General features: G+C 38.4%; 2 protein-coding genes across 2 annotated transcripts; both read left to right on the forward strand.

Moving 5' to 3' along the window:
* Positions 1-3,293: 3,293 nt before the first annotated feature.
* On the forward strand, positions 3,294-4,790 carry LOC147636908 (uncharacterized). The gene is made up of 2 exons (XM_086800490.1): positions 3,294-3,982; positions 4,514-4,790. Exon 1 carries the CDS (start codon positions 3,492-3,494, stop codon positions 3,975-3,977), a length of 486 nt encoding a protein of 161 aa, XP_086656616.1. The 5' UTR covers positions 3,294-3,491; the 3' UTR covers positions 3,978-3,982; positions 4,514-4,790.
* Positions 4,791-11,883: 7,093 nt separating this feature from the next.
* On the forward strand, positions 11,884-12,866 carry LOC147636909 (trigger factor). Its single transcript, XM_086800491.1, has one exon. It carries the CDS (start codon positions 11,965-11,967, stop codon positions 12,763-12,765), a length of 801 nt encoding a protein of 266 aa, XP_086656617.1. The 5' UTR covers positions 11,884-11,964; the 3' UTR covers positions 12,766-12,866.
* The last annotated feature ends 835 nt before the right edge of the window (positions 12,867-13,701 follow it).

Consider the following 13,701-nt stretch of genomic DNA (forward strand, 5'->3'; position numbering starts at 1 on the left):
TTATAAAAGAGAACTTATCAAGACTCATACTTTCAAGGATAAGAAGGCACTGTGTCCCTCATGCGGTATTCATGCTCACTTGGCTTGTATTCACTTAAAGTTGGGCTTGGACCTACCAATGTGTAGGGGATATATGCTTATCCTTCCCTGGGAGGTGGTGCATCTAATGGGGTTGAAATGAAGCTGTCAGCTATCACATTGGAGAAAATATTATGGTGATTATGATGACCCATGGAAGGCCAACCTTCACCTTCACTGAGTCCTACTTCAGTGCATCTAGCTATACAAAATCTAGTCAAATTGGTTCTAGAGCTGGCTCTTTTTTCATCCCCTTAACAGTGGTTATAGTTTCGGTCAAGGCCTTTGGCAGGCACTAAGGTCTCCTCATTGGTTCTTTGATTGGCTCTTAAATGGAGTCAAGGATGTACTCATGCATGCAGTCAATGGTTTGTACTTGACCACTTGTTTAAGTACTAGCTCTAGTTTAGCGTGTACCTTCCTTACAAGCTCTTGGGCTTGTTTCATTCTTTCTCCAACACAAGGTTGGGGTACTTGTTGATTGTAGCCTTCACCTAAAATGCCTAAGATCAAATGGTGGGGGAGAATAGGCTCACGTCTATAAGCTCATGTCTGTAAGCTCGCGTCTATTTTGTATATATATGTATGTATATATGTATATGTGTGTGTGTGTGTGTGTGTGTGTGTGCGTGTGTGTGCGCGCGCGTGCGTAAGCTATGTCTTATATACTATATAAGACATAGTTAATATTTATTATATACTATATAATATATATTTGCTTCGAGGTACTAACATATAAAATTCTACCTATATCAACAATAAAGCCTATAAAGTTCTCCATTATAGCATGTATACCCTACCTATACTATTTACCCTTTTACCCAGCCATTCATCCTTATACTCCTTATTGTTATAATGTTTTCTTTTCTAATATTATGGAAATGTGAACTTCAAAACAATCACACATACCACCATATATGTATATATGGTAGTATCGTTTTCAAAATGATGTAACATAAGTGGGAAAAGACCCTTACTGACTAGAAAAATTTGTTGCACATGCAAAACATACATGAAAATTTAAATCATAAACCCCTTATAAACTTTTTTAAACATTCAATTCCTATATGTCTCACCATTCTACTTCTCAAGCTCATCAAATATTTCTCCAAACTCATACCAAATATGCAAATGTTGATTATGACTTCACCCAAAATATCAACCACTTATAACATGGTGTTACTCATGGATCAGTAAAAAAAAATAGAAGCATACCAACTAGTGACATTAGCATGGTGCTATGCATGGATCAATAAAAAAGAAATAGAGGCATGCCAAGCAGGGCCATATGGCAATGCTTCATTTCCTCACATGCACACGTCACATGCAGTGTGTACACACACACACACACACACGCACGCACAGACCGTGACATATACATATACATGCACACACACAGAGCCCCCCTCTAAAATCTATCCCCTCCTTCCTAAAAATTACCTCCCTTAGGATGTTTAAATCCCCCCACCCCAATGTTTTAAAACACCCCATCCCTTGGAGAAAATTTCCACACAAACACACGCACACACAATGAATAAAAAACTTATTAAAATTTAAAAAATTCTTACCAAAATTTTGTGTGTGTGTGTGTGTGTGTGTGTGTGTGTGTGTGTGTGTGTGTGTGTGTGTGTGTGTGTGTGTATAGGGTTACATGTGCCATGTGGTAACACAGACCACATGTGCCATCATATGGCACCCAGAAAAGAAATCTTGAAAAAAAAGGGTTGCATGTGCCACATGGCAATGCAAGCCATGTGGAATCCCACGAAAATAATAATAATAATAATAGTCTTTTTTAAGTAATAGGGTTACATGTGCCACGTAGCAGCACATGCCATGTGTCTCATGTGGCACCTTAAAAAAATCACAAAAATACTAATTATTATTATTTTATTCTATTTTCGAGAGAGAGAGAGAGAGAGAGAGAGAGAGAGAGAGAGAGAGAGAGAGAGAGAGAGAGAGAGAGAGAGGGGGGGGGGGGAGAGAGAAATAGAAATAAATCCACACAACATGACATGCTAATTAAAAATGAACTATTCAAGGTTTTCCTTACACATTTGACAACAACAACCCAAAACCCACCATTCATTACATGGGCCTATTTCAACGTAACTTATTGGGATTTACCTTAGTTTACTGCAATTGAGGTAGCAAGATTATGAGCTTAAGGGAGCTTGATTGCTAGGCTCTAATATGTAAACTTAATTAGAAGTTCAACAACTTATGTGAAATGGAGCCTAGAGTCCTATTCCACATTGAAAGTTTTGTCACATGTTGCATAAGCAAGCCAAGACTACTGGGTAATTTTGTGTGTTGATAGGGGGCATTCAATGTTGTAGATGAGCATGTGATCTTGTGTATCCACCATGGACGGGAGGGTGAGCAAAGTGTATATGCATCGTGAGAGCAAGTCATGCCATTACAAGTCTAAGATTGAAACAAAAAGATTGAAATTTTGGCTTGTCTTGAAATTTGTGGGTGAGGTTTTGAAAACTTTAGTAATAAAATTGATTGATGTGACCAATGGGTGTGTAGCCTAGAAGTGTGGGTTTGCGACACTGAAGGGGGAGGTTCAAAGCTCAAATTCTTGCATGCTTCCCATTGGCATCAAGGTGGTTGCAACCATAATTATACTGCCTTCAGGTGGTTACAACCATAATTATACTGCCTTCAGGTGGGAGAGACTAGCCAGCATGTGTGAACGGGCATTCAAGTTGTTACTTCAAAAGAATTTTACTCAATGAAAACAAAATCTGGATGTTTGAAAGGAAGACAAAGACACTTTGACTTGTGGGGAATTTTTTTGGTTCCACAAGTTCGTTGTCATCATGAGAGCAAGTCGTGCCTTCTAATGCAGGCCGACGAGTTTGGCGCCGTCTGTGTGAGAGCAAGTCATGCCTTTACACGTTTTGCCATTGTGTAGGTCCATGTACCTGCATAGATGCATTTGCATGCCATGCAAGCCGAGCCGAGCCGAGCCGAGCCGAGCCGAGCCGCCAGGGGCAGCCGGAGCTGTCTGTGGAGTCAAACAGAGGACATTAACTTCGCCGAAAGCGGTTTCGTTACGCCACGTAGACTGTGATCTTCATAAATGCATCATGCATGGCATTGAATGCCACTAGGACAGTTGCACGTGGGGATCTCTCTAAGTGGCATTGAGGACAGTTGCACGTGGGGGAGGGGATCTCTCTATGTGAATTAACTGCCATCAAATTTTTCTTCGTTTTTGTCTTGTTCTTCATCTCGCATATTTCTGGTCTCCCCCGCCCCCCGCCATAGCCAGCGAGCTCGCGAGTCGCCCAGCCAGAACGCTTCTTCTTTCAATCTTCCCCTCTGTCTTCGCTCCTTTTTTCTCTCCACCTCCATAGCTTCAACAGCTCCATAGCTTCCGATCGCTCATCTGTGTACAAAAGATGGCCACCACCGCTGCAGCGACCTTCAACGCTGTCGCTGCCATGTCTTACCTGCGCAGCAAAACTCCCGTTTCTTCATCATTATCGCCATTATCTCCCGCACAGCTCCCTTCCCTGTCTTTCGGATCCGGAGCAACCCTGACCTCAAACCTAAAATCTGTTGCAGGAAAAACCCTACTTTCTTCACCTCTGCAAGCGATCTACAAGGTCACGGTGATAACACAGGACGATGAGAAGATAGAGATTGAGGCCCCAGACGATGCCTACATCCTGGATTCTGTAGAGATGGCGGGGCTGGATCTGCCCTATTCTTGCCGCGCCGGAGCCTGCTCCACCTGTGCGGGCAAGATCATTAAAGGGACTGTTGACCAAGAGGAAGGATCCTTCCTCGATGATGAGCAGAAGCGGCAGGGTTTCGTCCTTACCTGCATCGCCTACCCTACCTCCGACCTTGTCATCAAGACCCATGCAGAGGAAGATCTCTGAAGATGGTATGGTTTCCTTTTGCTAGGATTAGGGTCTGGCAGGTTTAGGGTTTGTTTCCTCCTCCTAGGGTTAGGGTTTGTTTCTTTCTGCAAGGTTTTTTAGGGTTTACTTGCATCTGTGTCCTCTCCATTTTAGGGTTTTCTCCCTTGACTGTTCAAACTATCATGAGGCATCTTGCCTTCCATAAAGTATTTTTTTGGAGTAAGAAAAAAGAAAGCTTTATAAGGTATGATGAGAAGTTTGGGTTTCATAGAAGTGTGTGAGGGTTTTTTTGTTTGGAAATTATGGTTTCTTTGCATTTTTGTTTTCAAGGAGACCTTACTCCTTGAGAGTTGAGGCCTTTGAGACCTTGATAAGGTGGGCATGCACTAAGGAGAAATGAAGTGAGCACATGTAATTGTCAGCATGCAATCTCTATACTTAAATACTCACCAGCTCTTAGGAGAGGCTAGCTATCATGTCATTAGTTTTCCTTCTTTTTTTTTTGATCTTTTGTGCTTGTGTGCATGTCTGCTTTTTCATGCCGTCGTTAACAGCTAGCAGGTTTTGAACCAGCACCTCATGCATGGGACTTCAACACCTTACCGCTAGGCTGTGTCTCCGTTGGCATGTCATTAGTTTTCTATGAGAGGTGTGCCATATAAAATGCATGGACATTGTATCAAGTGTGTCTAGTCTACAATCATCAATGTGGGGATATCAAGACTTGTCGAAGTTTTAAGTGATTACAAGAAAAGAGTGCATATTATGTGATGTGTACGTGCAAACCTTGAGTGAACTACAAGTATGTCGCTATTTGATGCAATGAAGGATTGTATTGCTCTTATCTTCATAGAATGTGTAATATATTAGAATTATGTTGGTGGTCACCTCTCTAGAGAGCTTATCTACATTGAAGTAGAGATTGATTGAGATATTGTGTGAGCCATAATAAATTGGTCTTGTTATTTTAATTGGAAGGTTATCTATTTAGCTTTGTGTTTTCAATTGTCTCTGGAATTTCAGAGTTGCATACTATTCCAATCAGCCTTGACTAGGGTGTGAGACCACGCATTATCCCATTGAATCCCTTAAACAAACATCACAAACAATACCTCTGATGACGTTAGTGGGGATGTCATAGTATCTAGTCCATACTATGCATATTGGAGTTGATAGTTATATAATCTTGTGGGTTGACTATCATGAGTATATAACATGCACCTTCCTAAAAGGTGAATTCGGGCATGTTCTTGGATTCATCTAGGTATATATACACCCTCTGATTAACAAATAGTCAACCTCTCTTCTCTTTGCATGGGAGCTCCAAAACCCTAGCCTTTTCTATTGGGCCTTAGTTTTTTCACATCATTCTTATTTCTTAAGAGTCAAACTTTCTTCAAATCAATAAGTGTATGGTTTAAGTTTTTTATAATTTTGCAAAGTCTGAGGACATCATAAGAAAGAAATGTAAAACTTAACTTGTGATTCATGTGAATAGTTTTTTCTTTAAAAAGTGTGTATATTGCATTGTCTACATACAAAAGGGTCTCAATAGCATGTCCAATGTGTTGATGCAATTTTACAATTCTTTTAACACTAGTCTTGTAAAATAAAAAGGCATTTTTAATGGTTTTTTGAGGCTTTTCTATTTGATCATTTCGTTAACTAATAGTTTTTTAAAGTGTATGTATTGCATTTTTTAACTTTTAAGTTCTAAAAAGTGTATGTATTGCATTTTTTAACTTTTAAGTTCTAAAAAGTGTATATATTGCATTTCTTTAGTTCTAAAAAGTGTGTATATTGCGTTGAACACATGCTTATGGTTCTCAATAGTTGGGTTATGTAATTTTACAATTCTTTTAACACTAGTCTTGTAAATAAAAAGCTATTTTTGATGGTTTTTGGAGGCTTTTGTATTTGATCATTTAATTATAAGTTTTAAATAAATTCCTTCTAAACACAAGTTCGTATTTTTATTTTAAAAAATCATTTACTAAAAAGGATTTTTAAGTGTTCTTTTTATGGTTCTCATTAACATACTTTTTTTGGAACTTTTGGGTTTTGTTTTAAAACGACTCAAATATTTTTTGAACTATACTACAAATACAATAATTTATCTATATGAATATAAACCATTGGTATGCATCTTCTATCAAGTAAGTATAATTACTTTTAAATGACTTATATTAAAATCAAGGATATTACATGATTTTTAAACTACTTTTAGTATTTTTTAAATCACAAAATTGCTAAGTAGAGTTTTAATGGTTAACACATGATAGCCAAGAACCCTTAAAGAGTAATTTTACTTGTTTTTTTTTTGTTTCTTAAAAAAAATCACTATAATATCTTGTTTGTATGGTAAGGCTTGATAGCAAGAATTTTTGTTGATTTTTTTCATTTCTTAAAAAAAATCATTATAATATATTGTTTGTATGGTGAGGCTTGGTAGTGAGAATTTTTGTTGAATTTCATCTTTTTTTAAAAAGAAAAATATCGAGCCTCGTTATTAAGCCTTACAAATGTGAGGGATATTGCAACGCAAATTAGCGAGGCTTACATAGTGTTGCTTTTTAAAAAAATAAAAAATTATGTTTTCAATTTCTTTTAATGTTATACATCTATTGAAGGTGAATAAAGTTTTTTTTTTGGTGATTGCGAAATCATGAAGCATTGATATACAAAGTGATAAAACTTATTTTTGTGTGATTATGAAATCATTACACAGAAAATTATAAACAAAAGAAATATATAGAAACAGTATGTTAAAGATTTTGATTTTTATGTCATGTGGTAACACAAAAATTGAAAAAAGAAAATGCTAAGTTTATGGTATCATCATTAGCATCTTGTGCTAGATCTCAAAAACTTATATTTTCCATTAGGGAAAATTCAAGCTTCAAATGAGCTCTTTTAGAGCTCATTAAAATAATATAAGGCCAGCCAATGAGAGTGCTTGGATTCTAGATCTATATAACATGGATCTTTTTTGTCAGAGTGGTTCCCACAATTTCGAGCTCAAAAAAGAGGAATAAAATATATTGGCATAAAACTCAAAAATAGAAGAATGTGAGGCTTGAATACCACCTACCAAAACGTATGTCAGAAGGAATATTTTAAAAAAAAAGGCCATACTGATTATTTAAAAGCTAGTCTGATTGAAGACTTTCTCCACAATTTGAACTTAGTTCTGTTCGTTTCCCACCTCTCTTACAGTGTCACTTATTTCTGTTATATTCATCTTTTCTTCTCTCAACCTCTTTTTTTTTCCATCTTAATAGTTTGGTAAACTTCGTTAAGATTTTTTTGTGATTTTATTTTGTTTATTATGTTCTTTAACCTTCCTCACTATGATGTCATTTATGAAAACTTACAAGGTTATTTGTCAACTCGACTACAAGGAAAACGGAGTGCAAGGTTCATAACATTTCTTTAAAGTTTTATTTTTGTTATTTAGATTATTGAGTCCAACAAAATGGTAATTATGTTCTGTTTTCCCTTTGTAGATGAAGATCTAGGAGAAAACACATCTGTAGCATTGAAAGTGTGGAGCTTTTCAATAGGAAGGATGCTAATGACACAGCTGAATCCCTCATCGGTTCACAAAGTCAGACTGGAACACGATGAGACCCAGCACTCGAGGGATTTCTATTTTAAGTTAGATGGTAGGAAAATTGAAAGCAGGATTGAAGCTTCCAAACCTTCTCTGTTTGTATCAAATCACCTTGATATTGTAACCTTTACATCTATAATAAATTTCAAGAGTTATCTTTGGTCTATATGTTGTTGTATAAATGTTACTTCTTTCATCTTTTTGCATTTTTTTTCTTTCTATTTGCTTCAATGGAAACTACACGTCCTAGGCATCCCTATTCCTCTACCTTGAAAATGTATAGATTTCAACATTAAGCCATTATTGTTCTTGGCCGTTATGGAGGGGGCACAAATGTATATGGCACATAGGCTCTCATTGCCCAATATTGTTAATTAGAGTTTCAATTTTTTAAACCCCGTATATACATCCAAATCTGTACATTCCGCTAATCGTAGATTCTACACATACAAAAAATTATATATGTGCTATCAGTGAATGGACAAAGAAACTGAGATATCATTAGAAGAAGAAGTGCATGCTTACATTTTCTAAGGGCAGTCCCAACATTAAGTGCAGCAACAACATGGCGTTGTAGCACACTCTCCAACCACAACTAAAGCCATCATGTTGCTATGGGACTCTGCATCGAATGATCTCCGTTGCCTCTAAAATCTCCTCCTTGGTAAAGTGTTAAGAAAAAAATCTTACAATGCTCACAATGTTTTTATCTTTGTTGCATGGTTATTTGATTAAAGTCATTACATTTTTTCAATGAATCAAGAGATTTATATTGGTTTTATTTCTATGTATGGTAACTAGGGGATGTGTTAGGGAAATAGAAGGTAGAAGGTATGCGAAAGAAGGCAACATACATGTAATGTGTATGCATGTACACATGTTATACACCTATTTTTTAAGTACGTGTATTGATCAATACAACACGAGGTTAGAGCCCGTAAAGTGTGCTATCCAGGATAAGAAGAAGACACACAGTAAGTGCCCAGTACACAAGCATAAATATCATCTTGTTGACTACCTACTCTTGCGCAAATATTATCAACGATGTACAAGGATGCTCTTCACTATGAATCCAACCTTCCCATTGAAGAGAAATTTTAAGTATGCAATTTTATTCAAGTCACTAATTTATAATTGTGAAGTTTATTGAAAAATCAAATTAAAGCCCCGTGAATTCAATGTGTTCTACTGCCTTTGGCTTCTTTGTCCTATATCATCCTAACTGCAATCCTCCTATACCACCACATGAGTACTTGCCTCATTGCATTGACTGCATGGATTCCACCACCATATGAGGTGGCCTTCTAAAACCCACAACAAGCTTGCCAATGTTGTTTGGATTCATCTCGAAGGTCACTTCTTTAGCACAATGCTTGAATACATGCAAGTGAACTATGTGTTTAGGCTCACCAATGAGTTCAAGGACATTGTTATTCAATTGTTGCCTTGCTTTTCTGACACTAAAAGGACACGACAGTGGAGTTACCCTTTTGTTTCTCAACATGGATTTAAAGCCTACATCCATTTGTCTGTAGATCATTGCATATGATTCTCTACTTAAACCAACTTTGTCACAAATACCTTGAGCTTCAAAAATGCATTCTTCACATCTTGCAATCGTGCATGCACAAGATCATCACTAATTGTTTTGAACTTTGAATGAGAAAGTGTAGACTTCACCATGTTTCTTGACAAGACTTGTGATGAGAGTGCTGCATCGTCTTCTTTAAGGTTCTTCAGCTTATCCGTCTCAGCATGTATACGCCGTTTGTAGTTTCCACTATTTTTTGACAATGCAAAAAGTGGTCTTTATTCTCTTACTCTTTCACGTGTATCCAAATTAGAGGTGGGCTCATGTTTGATTCTCTTCTCTAATATCCCTTCTAATTTGTTGTTCTTGGCCTCTAGATTCTTTTCTTTTTTTCCAATTCATGGTTCTGCAAATGCTAAGCATGGACAACTTCTACCAACTCATTGTATTCATTCTCCTTGTTAGACAGTCGAGCATTTCACTACTTGATCTGAGTGTCCTTCATCATAAGCATCCTTTGTGATGATATCCAAACGCTTTGCACCTAACTAGCAAGCCTTGTTGTGTAACCAAGCAAACCAGCATTGCACTCACAAACATATTTGATTAAAGAATTTAGGCTTGAAAATTTAGGTGGTTGTTGGGTTAAGAGATCAGGTGGGTAAATTGATCCTTCCACCCATATATCAACATGCTTTCTCCCTAATTCCGTGACCTATTGCATTACATAAGGGTTGAGCTTATAAGCCTTTATTCTCTTAGAGAGAGGATCATGCTCATCATCCAAGTCCACATGTATAAATCGCTTCTTAGAATTATCTCTGATGTTCTACAGACCATAAAACAATACTGAAATTGTAATTAACTCCTTTATTTGTAAAATATACGGTACAATAAAACATTATCATTAATTTCAGACACTTGCGTTTCAAAAAACATAAAAATTAATGCCCTCTAAACATATCCATACCTCCATTGGGCACTTTCTTTATGCCCTTCTTGATGCAATAACACTTCTTGGTAGTAAAATAATTGGGTATAGAAAATCAATAAAGGCAAATATGACTTTTGGTTCCACTTGAAGGCACCATAAAGTCAAATCTCTCTTCATTGTTGTCCATGCATAAACATTATGTGAGGAAAGAGGAGATTCAGGTGAAAGCTTAGAGGTTTCCTTGAGAGATTAAAGATTTGAATGGAGAAAACTTGAAATGGAGAAGAGTGACTATTGAATGAGGAAAACTCGCCCAATGACAACCACCATAACTTCATGAAAATGCACTAGAATAGAACTTAAGCGTGTCTAATTGTGTTGAAAAAAGAACTTTTCAAAATACTGTTTGCTTCAAGATATATTCAAGTACTTTAAAAAATTCCACTATTTCCAATCAACATCTTCTAATTCCATGTTGTAATTATGTCAGAAATATAGTCATATAGTTACATATGTTAGAAATATTCTCATACTTGTTTTCTTACTTTATAGAGTACCAACTTTTCACATTTATGAATTTTCACTCACAGTGGTTGAAGTTACATAGAGTTTAAGAATATTAGAATAAAATAAGCTTTGAATCTCTTTAGAAAATATGAAAAAAGGAGAATTCAAGAGAGAAACCCAATATAATATTATTATTTTTACACTTTTTGGGATTCGAGGAGGAGAGAAAAATCCCTTAAAGGGTCGATTTGGAGCCCAAATTTCTCCTAATGAATCTCTAAATATCTAGCTATAGATAGGCATTCTCTAAATATCTAGCTATAGATAGGCCTAAGTCTTTTTGTATCCATGACTACATTGGCATAGTATAACTGCCCTGTTATTAGAGGATTCTGGGAAAAGATTGACAAATGGGTGGTAGGGTGCATGGGGGTTAAGGGAACTTGGGGGGGACTGGCTGCTAGGGAGGTTGAATGAAGAGGGAGAGGCTATTACTTTAGTATTCAGTCTTATTAGATATTGAATGAAGAGGGAGAGATTGACAAATGGGTGGTAGGGTGCATGGGGGTTAAGGGAACTTGGGGGGGACTGGCTGCTGTGGGGAGGTTGAATGAAGAGGGAGAGGCTATTAATTTAGTATTCAGTCTTATTAGATATTGTTGTTTATGGGGGATTTGGAACTCCATGAATTTGTTGATATTTCAAAAAAGGTCTAGTCATGGTTTGGATATGTCAGAGTTGATGTATAAGTGTGTACAATAGTGTTGCTATGTATATTATGTAAATAAAATGAATGATAATCCTTTTGCTAAGCTAGTTTAAGCCTTACAAGCTGGGATAGGCTGAGTTAGGTCTAAGCTTTTGGGATATTAGCACATACTAGGGCACCCTAACAATCTTTGATATGTGGTGGCTTACACAGGGAAAGATCTGAAGACAAAGTATCCTAAATTTGGATCCAAAACCAGGGGATGGTACCAAAAGGAGAAGCAGCCAGTGCATACATTTGTGGGTTTAATTGAAAATCCTTTGGGCATGAGACCAGATGTGAAAATTTAGACAAAAGGAGACAATTTGGAAGAACAGACTCCTAAGGGATGTACCTCTGAATCTCTACTTGTGGCATATATGCAGTTGGGTTATCATGTTTCATGGGAGCATTCATCTTTTGTTTTGGGAGGAGGAGAGATGGGATCAAATCAGTAATTTGCTTAATAGTGATTGGGAGTAGGATGGGTATAGTAGGTGTAAAAAGAGATCCTCTTATAAATATAAATATATTTTGTTCAAAAAAAAGAAATATAATATAAACAATGACTTGTTATTCTTGGATTTAGGAATTTTTGTGCCCATATACTATACTCGTGTTTTCACAGCACGTTCATTAGCTTGAAGGCCAGGAAACAGGTAGGGTTTGGCTATGGCGGGCATGCAGGATCCTCTCACGGACCTTCCCCCTCCTTCGCGCCTAGATTTCGACGAGCTCAGCAACTTCAGCTTCGACGCCGCCCCTACTCCTCCACCGCCCGCTCCATTCATTTCATGGACCACCAAGGGCAAAAGCCCTTTGCGGCCTCGCATCCTCCTCGTCGCCTCGTCGGCCGCAGGTTGCCATCTCATCCACCATCTCCCGCACAAGCACCTCCTCGGCTCTTTGATTTTGCCGGAAGCGGCGCCTTCTGCTGCTTCCGGAAACCGTAACGCACACTCCGAGCAAGCCTGCAGCCTTTACTCGCTCGACGGTGAGCAAGGTTCCGTCGTTCTGCTCGCCGTTCAGAAATCCGTTCCGGAAGAGCGCGCGCACGCGTGGGCGAAGGCGTTGTTGGAGGCCGTAGTGCCGGAAAGCCTTCTCATGGTGGCCGCGGTGCAGAGGGAGCATTTTCGAGGTAAGCTTTCTGCAGACGACCAAGTTGTGTTTAAGCTGGAGACGGATCGGCGACGTTTGGAAGAAGAGGGCGACGGACGGTTTGACCTCCCTTACTTTCCGTCCGGCAGTCTTGTCGCAGGGCTACCTGCCGCCATCCTAACTCGCTGCCAGATCCGAGGGCTCAAGGCAAGGCTTCTGCTTTCATGGCCGGATGCTGGACCTTCTGCCCCATCGCTTCTTAGTTCTGTCCTGCAGAGCTTACCTGAGGCCATGGCCATGGCCATGGATTTCACCCCCGCATTGCTAGTCCCCTTCAGAGGGAAATCAGTGGCTGATCTGGACATATACTTTTGATTTTCATGGCTCCATGATGCTGGACCGTGTTCACCTTTACGTGTGTTTTTGGGCTTAGTTTATGCCCCACATCTAGAAATGTGTTCTGGTCGATTTCATTACCATAGCCCTAACTGTGTGCGTTTTGTTTGGTTTCTGTTATCAGCACACCCCTATTTTCCCTCTAGCATGGCAGACAAAAGTTTTACCTACATGACTGCATATAATTACAAGCTCTGTGGAGCCATCAACTCAATCATCATACCATAGAAGCATTTGTATGCGATCCAATTGATTTGGAGTAGTCAGATTCAAAGTCTGTCTTACTTGTACAGCATACTTTCGACAATTCTGCGCTTCTTTCTGCTGGATTTTGCCAGTTTTTCTTTTTTCGAAGAACAATGACACTGCTTGGCAAATTAGTACAAATGAATTTGAGATTGAGATTGAGATTGGTACTTGCACCAAAGGCTTTTGAATTGTTGGAAAACATCAAGCCAATGGGTGTGTAGCTTAGTTTGTGAGTGACTAGCAAGGTGGAGGTCGTCAGTTCAAATCCCTGCAAGCTCCCTAGTGGCATTGAGCCATTTACAGCTATAAATATGCTGCCTATGGGCGACGAAAACAGATAACTATGGGACTACAGAAGGATCTTGGACCTACTTCCATGTGAAAAGTAATAATAAGAATAATATAGATCCTCGCCACCCACGCACCCACCAGATCCTTTTGTAGTAGCAAATTGAGTGTCCATCCAAAGGTGACTTTGTCTCCTTGCTTTTTTATGTGCCTTGTAGGGATGTCGCCATAGAGGCTCTCTAATGAAGTAGATTTGGTATGTATATGCACATGGGGGATGGGGCCTAGGCACTTTGGCTTAGGGTTACTTACATGAGGTCCTTGGGTTATATTAGGCATAGGATTCATGGGCATTGTACTTTTTGATATCTTTTATCT

This window comes from Cibotium barometz, chromosome 7, assembly GCF_041138505.1.
Source record: "Cibotium barometz isolate CiBa-2024 chromosome 7, ASM4113850v1, whole genome shotgun sequence".
NCBI classification, from domain to species: domain Eukaryota; kingdom Viridiplantae; phylum Streptophyta; class Polypodiopsida; order Cyatheales; family Cibotiaceae; genus Cibotium; species Cibotium barometz.